Source organism: Solanum stenotomum, chromosome 12 (assembly GCF_019186545.1).
Source record: "Solanum stenotomum isolate F172 chromosome 12, ASM1918654v1, whole genome shotgun sequence".
Classification (NCBI taxonomy): domain Eukaryota; kingdom Viridiplantae; phylum Streptophyta; class Magnoliopsida; order Solanales; family Solanaceae; genus Solanum; species Solanum stenotomum.
This window is the reverse complement of record NC_064293.1, coordinates 40,214,349-40,236,347: the sequence shown is the minus strand read 5'-3', so window position 1 is coordinate 40,236,347 and position 21,999 is coordinate 40,214,349. Positions and strand designations below refer to the sequence as shown.

The following is a 21,999-nucleotide window of genomic DNA, read 5'->3' as shown; positions in this document are numbered from 1 at the left end:
TTTTCTGTTGAGACGAGGGTCTATCGGAAACGACCTCCCTACCCCACAAAGGTAAGGAAGGATAAGGTCTTGTAAATCCCCTATCCTCCCAGACATCACTTGTGGGATTATATTGGGTATGTTGTTGAACGGATTCATTATAGTAAATGATGGTGTATAAAACTGGATTGTGTCATTGGATTGAATATGTTCTTAAATCTTCTTTCTGATTCCAACAAACTACAAAGTGGAAATAGGAGACATCAAGTATACTGTTAGTGTTATGGCCCCCTATCGACAAGTCAATTCCTTTGATCTTAGTGCAATTGCAGGGAAATTGGAATTTCATATTCATGTTCTCATTGCGTACTTGCAAACTGGTTAATGTAGGATACAATCACTGGATTTTTTACTAGCAGGAGTTGGCAATGTTGATTCGAGGAGGGAAATTAACTATCTTATTGTCTATTCAAGTATGTTTTCAACTTTTTGTTCTCTCTATTATTGTGATTTAATAGCTGAAGAAATTATGAAAGCGAGAAAATCGAGGTTGCTTGATTAGGATTGTTAAGTTCTTGGCAGTTATGGAGCTTTTTACGTTTCTATCACTCTAATTTATTTTTTGAGAAAGAATGTAATGTATATATATTTCCATTTCTTATGGTTTAGAAATAGCGGTGAAGCAGATTGAAGATGCTTTTAAAGAATTCATCACAAGGGAGAACATTGGGCAATAGTGTTAATCAGCCAATATGTGAGTTTCTATTCTATTTTCCCCTCTTTTTTATGGCCAGCATCCATAGCATAACTGCTTGTTATAACTTTGTTATGGAGAATGTCGAATAATTAGTATGTTAGTGCTTATTGGAGGTATGACGGCGTAGCTTTGAACTTGTGAAGTATCTCATTGCAGGAAAAAATTCAATTGTCCTAGACTGTAGGTAGTTTGACATGGGAAACCTGATTGAGAAGTGGAAAACAAATTTTAGTCGGAATATGATATAGGAAGTTAAGCTTCATTAAAAAATCTTTCATGTGACGGTTCTACCACTTGCCTGGTATACATGTCTTTGCGAAGTCAACCTTGAATGGTGTGCGGCCCTTGAAGCGAAGCCCTGGAGCAACGGTAAAGTTGTATCCATGTGACCTATAGGTCATGGGTTCGAGTTGTGGAAGCAATCACTAATGCGTACATTTACAGTAGGCTGTCTACATCACACACCTTCCCCTTGGGGTGCGCCATTCCTCTGACCTTGAATGGCATCTAAATAGCAAAATTGAGTCATTGCCATGTAATGCCAACTTCTATGACTGCAAAAGAGGAGGGGGTTTGTCTACTATGAGTCTGTCCTCCGCAATTGGACAATAATGAGGACATTAATTACTGTTAACACCAAACAACTTGAGAGAAAGTAGAAACACTTTCCATAGTAAAAGTGGCTAAGGATTTGCTTTAAGATAGACTATCAATGGGTCCAAATTTGTGAGACTCAGGCCAAATACAATTAGCAGGATGGTTCTTTGGACAATGCTGAATCAAGGAAGTATCATGATAAGGCAGGGATTGGGGGATACCCAGAAATTGCAATGGGGATTTTGTTTTCGCTTTTGCTATTCCTGTACAGTGCCAAAATCTTTGGGGGATAGCCAGCACATGTTCCCTATCAGTGGTTTGATCTCCATTCACAACTGGACAATATACTATTATTCATAAGAAACACTTGCTTCAACAAAATAACATCAATTCTGACAAAATCATGTCTCCAATTTTACATCCATGTACTCTGTTTCAAGATTTTCTTAATCGTTACATGTCATAAAATGTTAACAGTTCTTGCGCGATGATGAATATTTAGCGTAGAAGTTGCTACTTAAAGGTAGTGAGCCACGTCATCGACATGGATGTCGTGTAGCTGCTCCACAAGAATATGTTGAGCCTTATCCTGTTCCTCAGAGCTTATGGAAAAAACCATCAGATTTTTTCTGTTGTATGGACTGCGTATACTTGTAAAACTTATGGTTATTTGATCAGTCATCTGTCATGCAGACTTTGATGATTGTAAGGATTGTTTTGATCTTAATGGCAGAGAGAAGACTCGTTGGACAGTGAAAAAGGATGCTGGTGTTGACTTCTCTATCGATGAAGTGATAGCAGTAATGAAGGATGGAACGATTAGAATTGGGATGAATACTGGAGGAGGTGTAGCTACATTTGCTGTAAGAATGAGAAAAAGGAGCATAACGATTATATCGACTTCAATGAAACTTTGAACATTAGCATCTCACAAAGACTTATCGACAGCATGTTGGATACCAATGACACTTTTACACTTGTTTTTTTGATATTTTACAGTGTGTTAAGGCCTGGTGTGCTGTTTTGGCTACTTCTTCTGTGTTGGTTGAGCAATTGGAGAAAGTGGATGCACCACTTATCGATGGGATTATGTATCTTTCAGCATTGTTGGAAAGCCATTGAAGTATTCTTGGTGAGACTACTATATGTTCCATTATTTTTCTTTTATATATATTTTTTTACTAATAATTTAAATAGCCTCTATTTACAAAAAAAAATTTAGTGGGAAATTAATTTATGTTTCATGTACTTCTCTTTACCTTAAATTAAATCCTATTCCTTAAGAATGTAGGAGAAATAAATAAAATAGGAAAACTTTTTGTTTCCGCCTTGAGTTTCCAAAACAAAAAAATAGGAAATTAAATCCTTAAATCGTAGGAGAAATAAATAAAATAGGAAACTTTACATAAAAGAAAGTATGAATGCCCAACTCTATATATACTGTGTTCTTCACCTTCATACTCTGTTTCTTCAAATAAATAAATAAATCGTACTTAGAAAATCTGGTGTTGAACAATGAGTCACTCACAATTTATGTTTGTCAATTCGCGTAGGATTGGAATGAGAAGTAGGCGATCCCCCTATTATCATTCTTCCAGAAGACGACAACACGATCATCCCTTCGTTTTGGGATTACAAGCCACAATTTCTCCACACAGTAACTCTCACAATGGCGGAATTACAATTATTAACGTCAGTAGTCGCGATTTAGTGGAAAGGGCCTTAATGCAGCAACATGTACAAGACTATTTCAATGGCGGATTATCACCAAATTCTTCAGATGATTCTCAACCAGCAAGTGAACTGTTTGATGATCAACGGGCTTACACAGAGGAGAAAGAGGATGATGCTATATTATTGGGGTATTTTAAAACAAGAATTCATTGTGTTGCTGATGGTGTAAATAATCCCACAGAAACTAAAGAGATTTGTGCCATATGTCAAGCAGAATTTGAGCATGAAGAGTCCATTGGGACACTTGGGTGTGGTCACGAATATCATACGGGCTGCATCAAACAATGGCTGTTGAGGAAAAAAGATTGTCCCATGTGTCGAGCTTCTGTTTTGCCCGGAATACATAGCATATAGAGATTGTTTATTATGAAATTCTCTTGTATTAATCTCAAGTTGTGGATGTAACGCACTATACATTTTTTATACATACAAGAACAATTTGTTTGATATCCTAAATATTGTTAAGAAACCACGAATTACCAATCAAATACATTTAGTTCATGTAGACACTCTAATTTGTCAGTGAGCCATTTAACATAAGCAAAGTACACGAATATTTAATTGTCCAGAAGAAGAAGTATAAAATTTTCGTTGTTTTAAAATGAGAGGAGAATTTTCTATTTATAGAAAACAAAGGGTAGTGTGAACAAATGATTATTGTGTTTTATCGAACTCTTTTGAAAAATTACAACCCTTCGAAAATGTCATAACCTTTTATAAAAGTCACAATCTTTCATGATAGGGAAAAACTAGTTTTAGAAATAAAATAAATTAAAAGGAAATCCTAATTTGTAATAGCGCTACGTAGACGGGCCTAGGATTCATATATATATATATATATATATATATATATATATATACATGATATTCTGCTGATGTTGTATCAAATCTTTAACGCAATCAATCTTCTTTAATTTGTGCAAATAATTACGCACAAGATGTCAAGCTAAATTTCTTGGCTTTAATAATTCCATAAATATACCGGCTGAAATTTTAGTTAATTAAGGTCAAATTAAATTGATTGCATTAACAAATTTACTTTTATAATAGAATAAACTATAAGATCATAATAAATAAAGAAATTGTAGGACAAGAAAAAAAATATTCCTAAAAGGCTGCTAAATACATTTCGACGTAATGCAATTTTTGTCACAAAAAATGCATTGAAGCGCACATAATTAAATAATTAATAAACTTCATACTCATAATATCAAGATACCATATAGGACCTAAGATCCTAATAGCATCTTTATTTAAAACTTCGTAGACGATTTTTTTCCAAAATGCACGAGGGATTTGATTAGAAAATTATCTAAAATTTGATCAAAAAACAAGTTTTTATTAAAGACATATTTAGTAAATTTAATTACTAATAATACTAATTTGAATTACTCGTTAAACTTGATCCGCTATGAAATTTTATATGAACAGACGTACATTACTATGAATACCAAAAAATTGAAGCAATATGTATAAATTATATGTTTTTTTTTGTTTAGAACATCACAAAAATAATATATGAAATATTATTTGGGGTGAAAGTCTAATTAGATATCTGGACAAATTAGGAAATAATATGTGAAATTCATGACAGGATCGCACTAAAATCATGAAAACATATATCAAGTTGTTTATATTTTGAAGGATAATGATATCAAGCTTTTCCGATAATGTTATCAATTATCAACACCAAAATTTAGACTTATTATATTTACATATATATATTATTATTTTAATTTGACTATGCACTCATTATTTTATTGTGTCATTTTATTATTATTATAATGTAATACATAAATGTGCCTTTTAACTTTGTCTTATTTAACATTTATACCCTTCAATTTTAAGTGTGCACAAGTAGAAACTTAAACTTGTACAAAAAAGCACTTACCTCTTCAGTACAACTTTTGTTAGTCAAGATTTCACGCTAATGAATACTCTTATGTGTGGTTGAAAGGATGTGTAATTTATTTTATTAAAGATAATTATATCTTTAATCAAGTTAATACATGCATTAAAAAAATTTATGTTGCTAATATATTAATTTGCCATATATCAATTATATATAAGGATATGAACTTTTCCCTCATTGGGATTTGGATTCGAGATTTGGGTATGAATTTTTTTGATAAGATATTTTTTTCTCATTGGGACCTTACATAATGTAATTCAAAATAATTAAACTCTAATATAAATACTAATACTAAATAAGTCAAAATAATTAAACTTTAATAGAGAAAGGGAAAAAAAAAAAAGTCTAAAGACATCCCTTGGATACATATATTATGACAATCTCATAAATTTGATTAAATTATGTCCAAACGAACTGAGCTGACCAGCAGTGAACTGAGCTGTGAATGACACAGCACCAACACAATATTAATTAATTTATTTACTATTTTGGCTTTTCTCTCTCATTTCCCCATGAACGAGTTCGGAACTAAAATAAGCCACAAAAACATAAAAGTGACCAAAATAAGCCACTACTTTTGTAAGTAACTAAAATAGGCTTAGTGGAAGAAAAAATTTCACTTTATCTGATATTCTAAACGTTTTCCATTAGTCTCATAACGTGTATGTTTTAATATATAACGGGACTATTTCCTACACTTTATAAAATGGAACTATTTCTTACACTTTATCAAGTGTAAGTTTTTCTTACACTTTGTAAAGTGGAACTTTTTCTTCCACTTTATAAAAAGTTACTTTACCTTTTCACTTCTTCTTCTCCCCTTTCACTTCCATGACTTCCAAACTTCACTTTGAAGATTAACATAACAGTTGATGGTCCCAATCCGACAATTGAAGCAGCCCTACACTAAAAAATCAAAATTTTGAAAGATTGGAGTAGCACAACCCGACAACATAACAATTCGACCGTACAAATTATATAAATTAGGTATTTTTTTCCATCTCATATTTTCATTACTTTAAAATGATGCCTTATACAGTATGCATTCAATTTCTAATTATTGAGTTAGAAAAAAGTCTTTAATTCGAAATAAACAAAATGAATTACATTGTTGGATTGGTATTGCAAACAAGAGAACATGTCATTAGCGAGAGACTAAATCCCTAGCTAACTTACAAAATTAGCTAATATCATTTTTGCTAGGAAAATGACCGTAGCAACCTTTTGTAGCTAATACACTCTTAGCTAAAATTTTGCTAGGAAAAACGTAGTTAGCCTAGCTAATTTAGCTAGAATATTTTTTCTAAGAAACATATCCAAGCAAATAATAGCTAGGATTATTCCCTAGGTAACTTCATAGCAAACAACTCTCTTTTGCTTGGATATTTTTTAAGCTAATATGTAAACATCCTAGCTTTTTCTTGGCTTGATTTGTTATGTTTTCATGACCCCTAGCTTACTTTTAGAAGCAACCAAAATTACTTAAATTTCACATATCATGAAATAAATAATTGAATCCATTCAAATTACACTAATTCATTAACTATACTTGTGCATTTATTTGCACAACCATTTCAAAATGGTATGTCCTTCAGAAATGAATAACATGTATACAAATAAAATCGAACATATCTGAAGTTTAAAAACATAAAAATTAGCTCCATGTCAACTTAAGCTCAAAAACATCAACATAAGCTCCTTGTTGGCATTGTCCTCCAACTTAACGTCTCCAGCTCCATTTGTTGGCATGTTTCTTCAAATTTAATGTCTCCTTATAGTACTTCAATACCAATTCATCCCTTGGTGTAGAAATCCCATCAACCTTCTCCTTAATAAGTTTTTTATAAATGTGTTCTGAAAAAAAAAAGATAATTAGTCATTTTGAATAATAAAATAAATCAAATAACAAGTAAAGAGACATAAATAATTTGAACTAAGCAAATTGGTCTAATGACGTATACATTAGATTATTTTATAGGTTTTAACAGAAGAAGAATGACACATTTTTAGTAAAAGGAATCAAACACCAAAAGATTAAAGACACCAACGAGTATACTACTAAATTTTTATTGAACATTTAGGCTATAATGTATGAACAAAGAAGATATTTTGGGAGGCTTTCATACCATGTAAACTCACACGAGTTCTATGTTTTTGTAAACTTTTTGACTTTGGATAATGAAAGGATGAAAATTGTTTATTTAGAAAAACAATAACCATGTTTTTGGTTCACATGGATATCTTAAGGATGTACTTCAATTCGTGGGTATACCTTGGGAATGTTATTGGCCAAACATTCCATTTTAAACAACTTTCCAGAATAAAAAGTCAGCACCATTCCATACCCCATCATATAGAGAAACTTCTTTTAATTTTGGACAGAAGTATATAATTAGTCAGATAGCATATTCTCAAACATATTAAAGAAAGACACAATATATAATATGCCCTTTAACTTAGCTTGAGGTGGCATCTACACCCTTTAATTTTTTGTTTGCACAAGTAAACACTTAAACTTGTATAAAGTTGAATAAACTTGTAAACGCATCTTGCGTGATATAATACACATAGGACACCACGTATGATGATGTGTAGGATGCGAATTGCTATGTAGGACGCCAAGTAAGACGCATGTGCTTACTTGTTCAGCTCTATATAAGTTGAAGTGTCTGTTTGTGCACAACCAAAGTTGAAGGGTGTAGACACAAAATGAAGCCAAGTTAAAGGCATGTTTATGTATTATTCCATAAAGAAAATAACTATTGTCACTTCTAGTTCCTACTAATTACCGAATAAGGACTAGAATAACAAGTACTTCCATTAAGTAAAAACATAGTATTATCAGTATATCACCAAAACCAAAGCACATCAAAATAAAGCTTAGCAGAGATGCAAATCAAAAAATTTATGTAGTGGCAATAAATATTAACTCCTAAATAAATTGAACCATAACCTAAGTCCTTGAAATGAGAAACACAAGTGACAGTCAATCCAAATCTAAAAACAAAAGTCAACACCATTCATTCTGCAACTCATATTAATTTTAATTTAGTTTACTTTTCTACATCCTTATTAGGAACACTAAATGCTTACCAAGCCCTACATTAACTAACATAATTACTACATAAAATCTATACAACAAAGAAACAAGTTAAATAACATAATTACTACATAAAATCTATACAACAAAGAAACAAGTTAAAGAAGTACAAGGATACTATGAGCACAAGAAAAGAAAAAATTCTATGATATTTGATCAAACATTTTACAATGAAGCAGTAATTCAACAATAAATAATTTAAATACACTAAGAAACAAACCTTAAATATTGTTAGGCCACGGCTCCAATGCTCCTTGACATATGCTCCCATTCTTGTTTATGTTTGGATTGAGGAAAACCTTTTGTCCTAAATCCTTAGCTGCACGGACTCTTCACTTTTGATGTTGCACCCATATCAGATTCTCCAAAAATACTCTACTATTCGTTTCTGTTCAAGAAGTCCAATTTGCAAGCCTGACATGAGGCTAGGGAGATTCAAGAAATATTGAACATCACTAAAAGACTTGGCTACATCGTAGTATAGCACATAAAAGAACTATATAAGATAGAATCAAACACATAATAGAGAAATTGAAGAAAATTGCCACTAGATGGGGATTCCTTGGAGACAGTTCCTTTAATTAGCTTAAGATAAATAAATCCACCAATAATTTGTCAATGCACATTTTTATAATTTAACAATCAAAAGTTTTGTAAAGAACAAACCATCTAAAATTCAACCTAATATACAAATCACCATAACCAATTTACAAATCATCTGCAAACACAAGATAAAAAAATATTCTTCAGTACGTTAAAGGAAAGAAAAATTGTTTTAACACAATTCAATAGCATAACTTCTTCATATAAGCAGCAACATGTCCCATAGAAAATGCAAAACTTTTTCATTTCATAATTAATTATCTGCAACAACATATGATTAGGTTTAGACAGAGAGTTATGACTAGAAAATATTAATGAGTTGGAATGATTTAGAAATTGGTACACCAAATTCCTTGAGATAAAACGTTACTGATACTCATTGACTAGCAGAATGTCAAGGTCTACTTTGCCCTAGTTCTCCAGTACGCACCATTTAAATCTATTTGACCATATACAATCCCTAATTGCAAAATTAATAGAATTTTTCTTACAGAATATAATGGAGCGTGTTGTGAATCCTGGACCGATTGATCGTACACTTCTTCTCTCTCAGCATGAGCATAAATCAGAATTGTTATGGAAAGGTGAGATATCATTTACTAGCCTTATGAGGACGGTGCGCATGAATGATGCCTGGAATTTATTTCGTTTGCATCGACCTCATGGACGTGTTGAGGAGATCTTACGTAGGTCAGGACTGTATGATGTAGTTTGTGTGGGCAGGATGCAGTATGACCGTGCCCTTGTTACAGCTATGGTTGAGCGTTGGAGGCCAGAGACTCATTGCTTTGATTTTATATTAAATTAACTTTTAATTATTTTTTAGATTCATACTACGGGGCCTTCATCCACCGTGGAGGAGAGCCCCACAACGATCATAGAGGATGTCGTTCTGACAGTTAATGAGGATCCCGATGTGATACAGGTTTATGTTATTTATTTCTTTTAAAATATTTACATTAGTTATTAATGTTTTGATTTTATATAAGAAATGTAGTAGTAAAGACATACTTTGACATTGTCAGCTTTAGGATAAATGTATCAATGCTTGGAGCAGTTAGAGATAATATTTCTATCAGTTGGGTTTAATTTTGCATTTCTCAGTTCTTTTGGTTGTCATGATGTTTGTATCTGTTCAAAATTTTAATAATGGAACTTAGGTTAATTTGGCTTTTTGTCTTAATAATGAAGTCTTGGTTCTGATTCTATGATCCAAAATAAAGAATGGAGCATACGAATATATAGTGTTGGTGTGCTTGGATTTATTGTTGTATTGCTAGATCTCTTTAAAGATGGATCTCTTTATTTTTGTCAATTAATTTTCAATTTCTACTATCTAACTTTCTATTTGCAGACCACTTTGTCACCACTCTCGTCTCCAGATGTTACTTTCATTATGCCAGTGGATGATATGCCTCAAACACCCGGAAGAAAAAAAGTTGTTAAAAGAATTGTAAAGAATGTGAACATAAAGGATCTTCCGGCCAAAAAGAGGAAGAGGGACAATGAAGATGAGGATGGATATACGGGACTTAGACCGCGAGATGTTCTACGGATTTCAAGAAAGGGTTGTGGAACATAATATTATTATTTTTGTGTATGTATCTTTTTTGAGGGTGTATAGTATTATTATTCTAATTATATATAGTTATTATTTTTGTGTATGTATCTTTTTTGAGGGTGTATACTATTATTATTCTAATTATATATAGTTATTATTTTTGTGTATGTATCTTTTTTGAGGGTGTATAATATTATTATTTTAATTATATATAGTTATTATTTTTGTGTATGTATCTTTTTTGAGGGTGTATACTATTATTATTCTAATTATATATAGTTATTATTTTTGTGTATGTATCTTTTTTGAGGGTGTATACTATTATTATTCTAATTATATATAGTTATTATTTTTGTGTATGTATCTTTTTTGAGGGTGTATACTATTATTATTCTAATTATATATAGTTATTATTTTTGTGTATGTATCTTTTTTGAGGGTGTATACTATTATTATTTTAATTATATATAGTTATTATTTTTGTGTATGTATCTTTTTTGAGGGTGTATACTATTATTATTTTAATTATATATAGTTATTATTTTTGTGTATGTATCTTTTTTGAGGGTGTATACTATTATTATTTTAATTATATATAGTTATTATTTTTGTGTATGTATCTTTTTTGAGGGTGTATACTATTATTATTTTAATTATATATAGTTATTATTTTTGTGTATGTATCTTTTTTGAGGGTGTATACTATTATTATTTTAATTATATATAGTTATTATTTTTGTGTATGTATCTTTTTTGAGGGTGTATACTATTATTATTTTAATTATATATAGTTATTATTTTTGTGTATGTATCTTTTTTGAGGGTGTATACTATTATTATTTTAATTATATATAGTTATTATTTTTGTGTATGTATCTTTTTTGAGGGTGTATAATATTATTATTTTAATTATATATAGTTATTATTTTTGTGTATGTATCTTTTTTTGAGGGTGAATAGTATTATTATTTTAATTATATATAGTTATTATTTTGTGTATGTATTTTTTTAAAAAAATAAAGTGAATGAAAAAATTTGAAAATATAAATACTCGGGGATGATCAAAAATACAAATAAAAAGTTGCATAGAAATTGATACAAGAATAAATTAACACAATTAAGCATCTTTCTTTAGCTACTACCACCATATGAGGCGTTTCGAGCTTGTGAAGGACAGTTATGCCTATCATGGCCTATTTGTTTGCACGTTGAACATTTGCGAGTAAGTGTACTTGCGGGAACATCCATTTCATTATGTTTACGGGTGATTTTATTTACGCCCACTTTTCGTAAATATTTTTTATTTGCTATCATAAGAAAAGGACTATCAGGCCAATATTTTTCACCGCCGAGTGGATTGAATTGTCCAGAGTAGGCTTTTTTGTAGCTACGCACGCTAAATTCTGGTGCCATATGCTCCCATGCTTGATACCCAATTTGGTCAAATCCCTTTATTGCATGAGAACACGAAATGTGGTATGATTGCCATTTACCACATTGACATTTTCCTTGTGATGCATTTACAATGTGCTTATTACCACCACTGCCATGATGCATATGTGTCTGCACCTCAAATATGTTTTCCCTTTGTTGGTGATAGTTGATAAGTGTGTGACGCTGTGATTTTTTTCGATTATCCTCAAAAATCTTGAATGGTTTAGGCATCCATTGTTGCTTTTGTTGTACTAGCTGATTGACAAATTTTGATCTTGTAACAAATCGATTCACAATCTGATTGTAAGTGATTCTTACCATTGCAGTAACTGGCAGACCCCTGGCTGACTTAAGAAGACCATTGAATGACTCGGAACTGTTTATTGTCAACATGCCCCATCTCCTATCTACATCCCTGTGCAATGTCCATTTGTCAAGATCGTTCTTCATTAACCACACATATGCTTTCGGGTTAATCTCCTTGATCATCTCCATTTTTTCCAAAAACTTTTTCTCCTGACAGTGATTTGCAGCTGCCCATAAAAGGTTGTTTAAAATGACATTTTTGAATTTTTTTTGAAAATTGGCCTTCAAATGTCTTAAACAAAAACGATGGAACCCAAAATGGGGCCTGCCAATTGGGAGAATTATACACGGATGAGAGTATTCCGTGATGCCTATTTGAAATCAATGCCACACCTCTACGACCCTTGACAACGTGCAAGTGCAAATGATCCAAAAATAAACTCCATGTCTCCATGCTCTCATTCGCAACTATTGAAAATGCCAAAGGTAATATTGAGCCGTTACCATCCGTTGCAATCGCAATCAACAACTTGATATCATATTTTCCATAGACATGTGTTCCGTCGATCGATATAACAGGACGACAAAACACAAATCCATCAATGCATGGTTTAAAAGTCCAGAACACATAGTTGAATACATCTTCAATGACATCGACACGCCGCTCTATTTTCCATTCAACTATTGTTCCGGGATTGAAGTGTTTCAAAGCTTCCATGAACCTCAGCAACTCGGAAAAAGAACCCTCCCAAGTACCATAGACTTTTTCAAAAGCACGCTTGCGACCAAGATATGCTTTTCTTCTGCTTATCGAAATGCCATATGCTTTAAGAACCGCTGTTTTACAGTCTTTGATGGGAAACCTGAAAAGTAAAAATAATATTAATTATCAAATAAAAAATGAATATTTTCTTATTAAAGAAAAATCATCTAAGGATAAAATAGTACCTTGGCGTTTTTTCTATATCAACACGAAGGACGTTAGCAATCATCTCAACATCCAAGTTGAAATGTCCATTGCGGCACGTACCCATATCACATGTATGTTCTTTAATGTATCTTCCAACTTTCCACATGTTAGTATGTTTATCATTAAAAGAAGTTAGCCTAAATCAACATCCTTGTTCTACACGCCTGCAAACAAGTCGCCATGATTTCTTTGTCGATTTAATAACAAAGTACTCCCTCGCTATCTTTAAATGTATAAGCTTAACTGCTCTTTGCAACTGCTTCTTTGAATTGAACAACATGCCTTTTTCAATATAAATAGCACCATTCATGAAATCTTCCGGTTCACCCCATGTACGTTGTGATGTATATTCATCATGTGTATCGCCAAAGATATCTGGACCATCTTGGAGATGATCCAGCTAAGGAATTTCATGATTACAAAAAGGACTCATGGACATTGGTCTTGGCGACCGATTGGGCATTAAAAAATCATCATCACTAGATGATACCTCAAATGGAACATTATCTCCTGATTCCTCGGCATTAGGCAAATCATCACTATCACTAGCTGAAGGTGAGCCATAATTTGGAAGGTCACGATCATCGATATTTACAGGATCAATGGGCTCATCTTGTGTGATATTTTCCCTATATATGTAAAAAAGTATAAATATTTGTCTCATGCAATTAACTTACTTAAATAAAAAATCAATTTTTGGACATACCGACAATCATCTGCATCAAAAGTAGGCAAGACATGAAAATTTTAGGATGTCCCGACATCTTCCGTCATTTGAAAGTGTGAGGACTGACCAAAATAATTATCTAGTCCATAACTTGAAGCAATATTCCTATCTTGCTGAGGTAAACCGCTACAAAATATATAATAATAATAATAATAATAATAAGAAGAATAAATCATATAAATTAATAAATAATTGACAAAATCAACAAATAATAATCGAAATATAATTATTGAGCATTACCAGTCACTTTCATTGATAGTTTCGTTCAAATCAACATCATATCGACCGGTAAGAATATTTTGATAATGAGTCATGTTAGAAAAATCAGTAGATTGAGTTATCGGAAATCCATCAACGCTATTACGATTTTCTAATCGGGGATGGACATCGACTGATAAAGGAGAATGTTGTTGACTAGTCTTAGGCTCCTTCCTAACATAGATTTCAAGTATTGTTAACTTGATTTGATCTATGAAGTCATTTGGAACCCTCAAAAAGTCGGTCAACGATTCGTCATTATAGATAATCCACTCTCCAAAATTTACTTGTCCTTGTGATAAAAATGAAGTAGGGTATTTTCCGACTATAATCAAATTATAATCAGTACTATTTATACCCATTCTTTTATAAATTGATGAAAGAAATTTATGATAGCGGACATTAATTGAATATTTAGCATTGTGTTTGGGAGGACAATTATAATAAACGGTATTTCCGTCATGTATAATTTCGCCATCCCAATAAATCGAAACTCTAACTTTTGGTTTAGAAGACATTTTTTTTTTGAGATTGAAATGAACAAATATAGAAGACTTTATGTTGTAGGTGCGATTCAACTATGTTTGAACATCCTCCTTAAATAGAGATTGGAGGATTTTTCAGAATAAAAAAATAAAAATACATAGTGGAATAATTTTTTCCGTTTTTATGATATGTCAAATCAATATAATTGATTGTATGACACAAACACTGCAAAAAAAAAGATAAAGAGATGGGAAAAATATTCCTCTTTGTAAAGTGGAATTTTTTCTTCCACTTTATAAAGTGTAAGAAAAAGTTCCACTTTACAAAGTGTAAGAAATAGTTCCATTTTATAAAGTGTAGGAAATAGTTCCGTTATATATTAAAATATATACGTTATGAGACTAACAGAAAACGTTTAGAATATTAGATAAAATGGAAATTTTTCTTCCACTAAGCCTATTTTAGTTACTTCCTAAAGTTATGGCTTATTTTGGTCACTTTTATGTTTTTGTGGCTTATTTAGGTTCCCACCTCCCCATGAACATACTCTGTCAACAAAACTTCTTTTTCTGTCTCAGTTATTCTATCAACTGAAAAAAAAAAAAAAAGAATTAACCAAAAAAATATTAATTCAAGAATTAGAGAAAATTAACGGAAATCACGCATCCAGTTGAAATGCTATCAGAATCAGAACCACCGGCCGCAGCCGCCAATTTACCATCAGCCACCCCTCCGCCGCCGTCATCCGATGAGGACTTTTTCTCGTCTGTATCGGTGGCATCGACGTCTTCCACGTCATCGCCGTCCACCCCGATTCCTTCACCACCACAGCCTCATCCAGAGGTTCCAATTTCATGGCCTGAAGACGGGACTTTAACCCTAGCTTGGGTTACGAACTTGATGTTAGCATTTGATTGGTCATCCAAGAATCTTGCTCCGACGGAGCTGCCATCGGTGTTACCTGTAGCGGTTTTTGATCGGCTTATACTAACGGGTTCGAAGATCTTGCATAAAGAACCCAATTGTGTGCATATCGATAGCGAGTTGGGGTTGGGAAAGGATTCGAGGGTTATTGTTGTTGGGGACGTACACGGCCAGTTACATGATGTCTTGTTCTTATTGAGAGATGCGGGTTTTCCCTCTGATGATCGGTTCTTTGTGTTCAACGGAGACTATGTCGATAGAGGTGCTTGGGGTCTTGAGACCTTCCTTACCTTGTTGGCTTGGAAGGTAAAATCTTTTTAACAAATTTTGAATTCTTTGTTTCCTGTAATGAAAATCTTGAACTGTTATTTATGAAATATTTAGGTAATGTAGTTTGAAATTCAGTTTGGTAATGTATAGTATCAATTATGTTGTTACTTACTTGGTTATCTTACTGTTACTGCGTAGCGCAAGTTGTGTCCGGTGATAAGATAACAACTTTACTGTGTTCGTCTATGGAGTTTATATCAGCAAACGTAATTGTTGATCATAATTATCAATTTTATGTGGTCACTTAGCATGGAGAATTAGGATTTTGTAAAGCTTGAGGAGGTATTCTTCCTATAGATAGATAGTTTCTCACTTTGTCAATGGCAATGTCATTTAACATTTTGGAGGTTGTACAACAACAAAATAGGATGGTAATGCTTAACTTTAAAGTACCAGGCTTTGTATCATAGTAATCTGTAGAATAGGCAAATTCAGTTTTGGTTAAGCTTTATTACCCTCATCTTCCTTTAAGTGTTGTATCAATTATATTAATTCCATGGTAATATTGGTTCATTCTTGTGCCTTGTTTAGCTGGGATAGGGTAATATGCGTCAAACAATTGTGAGCTTGTAGCACCTTACTTCAACTTGATATTTGATGTGTTGTACCTTTTGAACCCAACTGGTTCATGTAATTGACTTTCTAGTATATATCCGTCAAATGCAACTGTGGATATTCAATGGAATTGTACATTCTTTCAGGTTTTTATGCCCAATAGGGTGTTTCTCCTTCGTGGAAATCACGAGTCAAAGTACTGTACTTCTGTTTATGGTTTTGAAAAGGAGGTTTTAGCCAAGTATGCGGATAGTGGGAAACATGTTTACAGGAAATGTTTAGGATGTTTCGAAGGACTCCCTCTTGCCTCCATTATTGGTGATAATGTCTACACTGCACACGGAGGTATTTTCCGTAGTATTGCTGTCACTCCAGCTAAAAGAGCTAAAGGGAAGAAGAACCGTAAAATAGTTTCGAATCCCGATGTTACTGCTTTATCTCTTGGTTCTATGGAGGAATTATTAAAAGCTAGGAGATCTGTCCTTGATCCTCCTTGGGAAGGTACGAATTTGATACCGGGTGATGTCTTATGGTCAGACCCGTCAATGAAACCTGGACTTTCCCCGAATAAAGAAAGAGGAATTGGTCTCTTATGGGGTCCGGATTGCACAGAAGATTTCTTGAAGAAGTTGAATTTAAAGGTAAACTACTTGAATTGTATTTCTTTCTTTGTATATGCTCTTTTCTTCTTGTTATTGATATTGCCTACTGCTAAATTACTTTGGAGTTGTCTTTTATCAGGGCTTACAGTACATTTTTATCATTTGCTTTTGAATGAAATTCTACAATATATTATGTCTTGTTCGGACGGTTGTATGGTGCGAATGATGTGATTGGACATAATATTTTTCAGAATATAATCTGAGTTTGTAGTTTTTGGATTAGATTTCAATAGCTTCAATTTTAAACTATGTTTGATTGACGTGTTAGAAGAGGGGTTTGAGGAAGAATAAGGGTTGTTACTCTCGTATATACAAGGAAGTGAAAGAAGAGGTGAAGTGTCCCCCCTCACTTTTACTCACTTTCCAACTTTTCCAACCGTATTAATATCTGACCTAAGTAAGGCAAACCAACTACTTTCTCTTTCTTTACTCTCTCTCATTTTTTCTGGAACCAAACTTATTGTTAACCAACCTTTGTGCTAGAACCATAGTTCCTGCAGTTTTTGAGTCATCCATCCATGACAGCAATTAAGATAGGATGGGACTCACAAATTGAAGTTACTTCATATTTCTCTCTTTATTGTACAAATTTTCACTAGACATACTTTTACTTTTATGTATTTTACCGTAGTCATAACAATTCAGTTACACATGACAAATCAAAGGTTGGGTTGCTGCCTTATCTGTATACTCATGGAGTTCTGTGTTCATCTCATCACCATTTCCTCCTTGAAGATGAACATTGAAACTATACTATCAGGCAAGGCTGTAAGGGAAATGATCCAATGTACTTTCAGATGGAAACTAATTAATTATCTGCATAATTTGAGTCCACGAGAAGATAAACATAACTAATCAAAGCAACTCCAAAGATCGAATAAGATTTATTGCACGGGTTCGACTTTCCTACGCACAGATAATGGACAAGGCTGTACTATTTTTTAAAATATGGTGCACTCTCCTAGTTAGTGGACTGAAGGGCTCTCATCTCACCTTCCTTTCGTCTGGTTTCATCATTGACTTGGTTCATCAATTTGCTTTCGTACCATGGAGGAAGATTCTTTTGGGATCAGTTCCCCTTGGATCTAGTAGTCAATTAGGTGGACATACAAAGAGTTAATGCACCTCTTTTCAATGTTAATAAAAAAAGTCTTTTCATGTTTATTCACCTGAAGGGGGCTGGTTGTAACATGTTTTTCTTGAGGAGAGCATTGGTCTCTATCCAGTTGCAATACTAGTAGTATTAACCAATTACAAGCGCATGAGTTTAGACACAACTATACTGGGTATATAAGAAAATCATGCAATTACCCGCACTCATTTAAGTAAGAAAATGATCTGGTTGTTGTTTCCTTAAAAACTAGTACGTTAAGATAGTAGTGCACATTAATATCTGAAATTCTTTCCTCTTTCTGACATAGCGGATCCAGTGTAGCTGGAAAACCAGAATATTTCCCAGAGATTACTGATGAACCTTTGGAGATAAATTTACTTGTACTTGAAACCCAATCATTTCATTGGAAAAAGAAAAGAAAAAAGTTGTATGAGATCTTAATTCGAAGTATCTGTGAACAAAGCATTTAACCACTTAAAGACCCACAAAGAAGTGAAGAAACACAAAGGATTGAAGATACTTTTGCGAGACATAGGCCTCTCACGGAATAATTTGCATGTTCAGGACTATTCTTATTTCACATCTATCCTATTTATGTTTACATTATTCATGTAGCTTTAGGTTTTTGTATTTACTGTGAACTTTGACATCTTCTTCCTCTGTGACTTTTATCTGTGAGAAAATTGCTAACATTTTGGTCTTTGATTGCTGCAACCTCAGTTGATTATAAGGTCACATGAAGGTCCAGATGCAAGGGAAAAGAGAGAGGGAATGGAAGGAATGGATCAAGGGTATACCATAGATCATGAGGTCCAATCCGGTAAATTGATTACAGTGTTTAGTGCCCCAGACTATCCACAGTTTCAGGTATCTTCAATTTTACCATTCACTATTTCATACTTTTTCACCTTACATCGTCCATGGTCAGAGTTTGTATTTTGTGTTATACTTGAGTATGCAGTTCATCTTTCCTTTATGAAAACCTCTGGTGTGTTTACTTTCAGATGTCTTGTAGAAGTGTAGTGCTTCTTTAAAGTCACACTATGTTACTGTTGATAGAAACTGTGTAATGCATCTGTTGATTCAGAATTTCTTTTCCTGAAATGTGCCCAATGAGCATATTAATGGTATATATATATATTTTTTTTTTTTTGAAACAACGTACTAATGGTATATTAGGAGCATTTATCTTCTATTGTCGTGGCCTGTGTGCTTTCAATGATTGCATCAGCCAGATGTAGAATGAGTTTAGGAATTTTTGTACTTTGGCAACCAATACTTAATAAAGATGCATAAAGAACTTCACTCTTCAGTATATCTTTCATGGTATATTAGGTGAAAAAGTATCTTTCATGGTCGGAGTAGTCTGCTTTTTTTGTTTGTTTTGCATGTTGCCTAATCAGCATTTTCTCACGTTTAACCAACATTCATTTACTCTAGGTTGAAAATGGTTAATTGACCGGATTGCTGCAAGGTAAAAATCTTGCATGACTTGATCGTCAACTGTCACTTCCTCCCTATTTCGGGAAGTAGTTTGTGGGCTTCATTCATCATATTATAAACAAATTTTCCAATAACACACCTGCTGAGCGTTCTGGAATTGGCCCATGCGCAAATTTTGGTGTTAACACAGCGAATTGTCAGTTTGTCACTTCAAGGAGTATTAAGAATGTGCTGCAATTATTACTGTTTGCCTAAGGTTCTACCGAAATAGATTCAATTTATGCGTGAAGTTTCTTTCTGGAGCCTAACAGGAGTGTTTCCAGCTTGGGAATTAAGCCTGGTTTCTAGTCATGTGTTATACTCTACTTAATGAATCAATGGAGGCCTGAAACTGCACTAGTTAGAATTGTCAAACCACTTTGAATCTACTTAATGAATCATTGTGTTCTATTGCTTCGAGAGCCTTTTCCTAGTGATGGATCCTTTTCAATATGGTAGGAATAGCTAGCCATCTCATCAAAATTAGGTTTTATCATGTTTGTTCACTTTTTTATACACATGCAAAAAGTTTAAAACATCTGTAGTATGAAATGGAGAAACTTATCTTTCTGTTTGTGCTCTAACTGCAGGCAACAAAGGATAGGTACCGAAATAAAGGAGCATATATTATTTTGGAACCTCCTAATTTTGACATCCCCGTTTATCATAGTTTTGAAGCAGTGACGCCCCGACCCAAGGTATAGAACAGTTTGAAGCTTTGTCTTATCTTGAATTGAAATTCACGGGGTGTTCTCTTTTGTAAACGAAGAGTAAATTTGTTTGAAATTACTTGCATTGTCATGGCTGTTTAATTTAGTAATAACATTGACTAAGTTATTGTCACAGGTGAATCCGTATTATGATTTTGAAGATTGCATTGATTCTGATGAAGAACTAGACTTGGCGTCTATGGCTACATGAAGGTAGTTCTCATGATCAGCGCGACATTTGCAAAGCTTAAAATATTGTACATGCTTCTATATTATTTTTGAGGTGATACAAGTAAAATTATTCCTTCAAGATTCCTTGACTGTTAGAGAGATATGTATCATGGTTTTCTACTAAGAACAGTTACCGATGTACAACCCTTTTTTGTATCAAAATTTAGACAGACTGTTTCTTGTACAACTTAATATCTTTAGTGCTGCTTGTTTTTGCAACCATGTAGTACTTTGCCTTGATGCTACATACCCTTGAGAAGGTTTATCTTTCATTGGAATGTTCACTTGACTTCTCTAGCAGAGAGTGAGTACTCACAATTGGCTGCCTTTCTTTGTATTATATCAAAGTGATTGAGAAGTTTAGTACTGATAGAATAGTCTGTGTTCAAGGGTTTTGCTTAATTATTACTGGTGATTGTATTCAAGAAATTGAGTATCAAATTGGCATGCTATGAACTGATGGAAATGTATGGGGAACAAGATGCTAGCAGAAGGTAAATGACTTAAGTCTGGGTAATTAGTGTTCCTTGGTAAAATTTTCTGCACCTAGGTTGTTGCCCTAACTTCTTTGAACTATAATACTGCATAGCTCTGAATTCCTTTTCTTTTATAAATGAAAAAGTAAGTATGTTTTAGGATCACTACTTTGTACCATCTAAATGAGAAATCTTCAAGAACTGATTCTTGAAGATATCTCATTCATTACCTTCTTCGAGTTTTAGTTTATATATCTTTTTTTCCTCTCAGAATGGTCCATATTAATTAAGCTGCTTGTTCGTCAATGGGAGACAAGACCAGTATGAGGTTCACTTTGTTATGTTCTTAAGAGTTGCTGGGTTCTCTTGGTAGTTTTCAACGAGGCATGAAGCTTATAGACGGGTGTTTATCTGTAGTGATTTTGCAGTAGTCTTTTCCTCTCATTTCCCAGTTGCTCTCTCCTCCATTGTCTTTGACAGGTATCTAACCACCTCTGGTAAACAGATATATTTGAGGCAGAGGAGGAATAATCTTATTATCCAACTCACATTGCAATATGTTGTTTTCTTTAATCCGAAAAAAATGAGTAATTTTTATGGTCTAATGGGTCCTTAATATTCTGCCAGTATGTTTTGGAATTACAATTAAAAAGCAATTGAGTTGACGCTTTCGCATGAATATCCTACATTATTGTTATTGGTTTCTTGCAAATTGCAATTGCACCATTCTTAGTTTGTCATGTGTTTTCAAAGTCAAATATTACGTTCAGATAAACAGAATTAGAAAAGATTTACAATGCCGTTACACAGAGATAAAGATACTATTAAGTCAAAAATATGATACAATCCGTTTTTTCGTGTACATGAGGGCCTGCCACGAGACAAAAAATATAGCTCGCGACCAAAAGATATTTGTCGAGTATAATAAATGAAAAAGCAGCTATAAAACTGCGAGATGCTGAAGAGGTAAAACAAAAATACCAAATTTGAAACTGCGAAATCTGAGAGACCCCAATCAATCTTGTAGTTCAGATTAGATTGGATAACTACAACACCAAAAATCTGAAAACCAAATCCAGTAGCACAAAAGC

The 21,999-nt window shown here is 33.2% G+C and overlaps 2 protein-coding genes across 2 annotated transcripts in view; both read left to right on the top strand.

The window, feature by feature from the left end:
- Positions 1–21,999, top strand: part of LOC125847658 (zinc finger CCCH domain-containing protein 1-like) — a 180,152-nt gene that overhangs the window by 62,264 nt on the left and 95,889 nt on the right. The window lies entirely within an intron of this gene.
- Positions 15,000–20,742, top strand: LOC125847648 (serine/threonine-protein phosphatase 7). Its single transcript, XM_049527294.1, has 5 exons — positions 15,000–15,654; positions 16,380–16,874; positions 18,730–18,876; positions 20,082–20,189; positions 20,338–20,742. The coding sequence occupies exons 1-5, from the start codon at positions 15,100–15,102 to the stop codon at positions 20,410–20,412; spliced, it is 1,380 nt and encodes a 459-aa protein (XP_049383251.1). The 5' UTR covers positions 15,000–15,099; the 3' UTR covers positions 20,413–20,742.

Excerpts from the sequence above, each read along its gene's own strand:
- LOC125847648 (XM_049527294.1), top strand. The coding sequence starts at position 15,100 with ATGCTATCAGAATCAGAACCACCGGCCGCAGCCGCCAATTTACCATCA. Across the intron at positions 16,875-18,729 it reads TGAAGAAGTTGAATTTAAAG|TTGATTATAAGGTCACATGA; the intron begins GTAAACTACTTG and ends CTGCAACCTCAG. Across the intron at positions 20,190-20,337 it reads CAGTGACGCCCCGACCCAAG|GTGAATCCGTATTATGATTT; the intron begins GTATAGAACAGT and ends TTATTGTCACAG.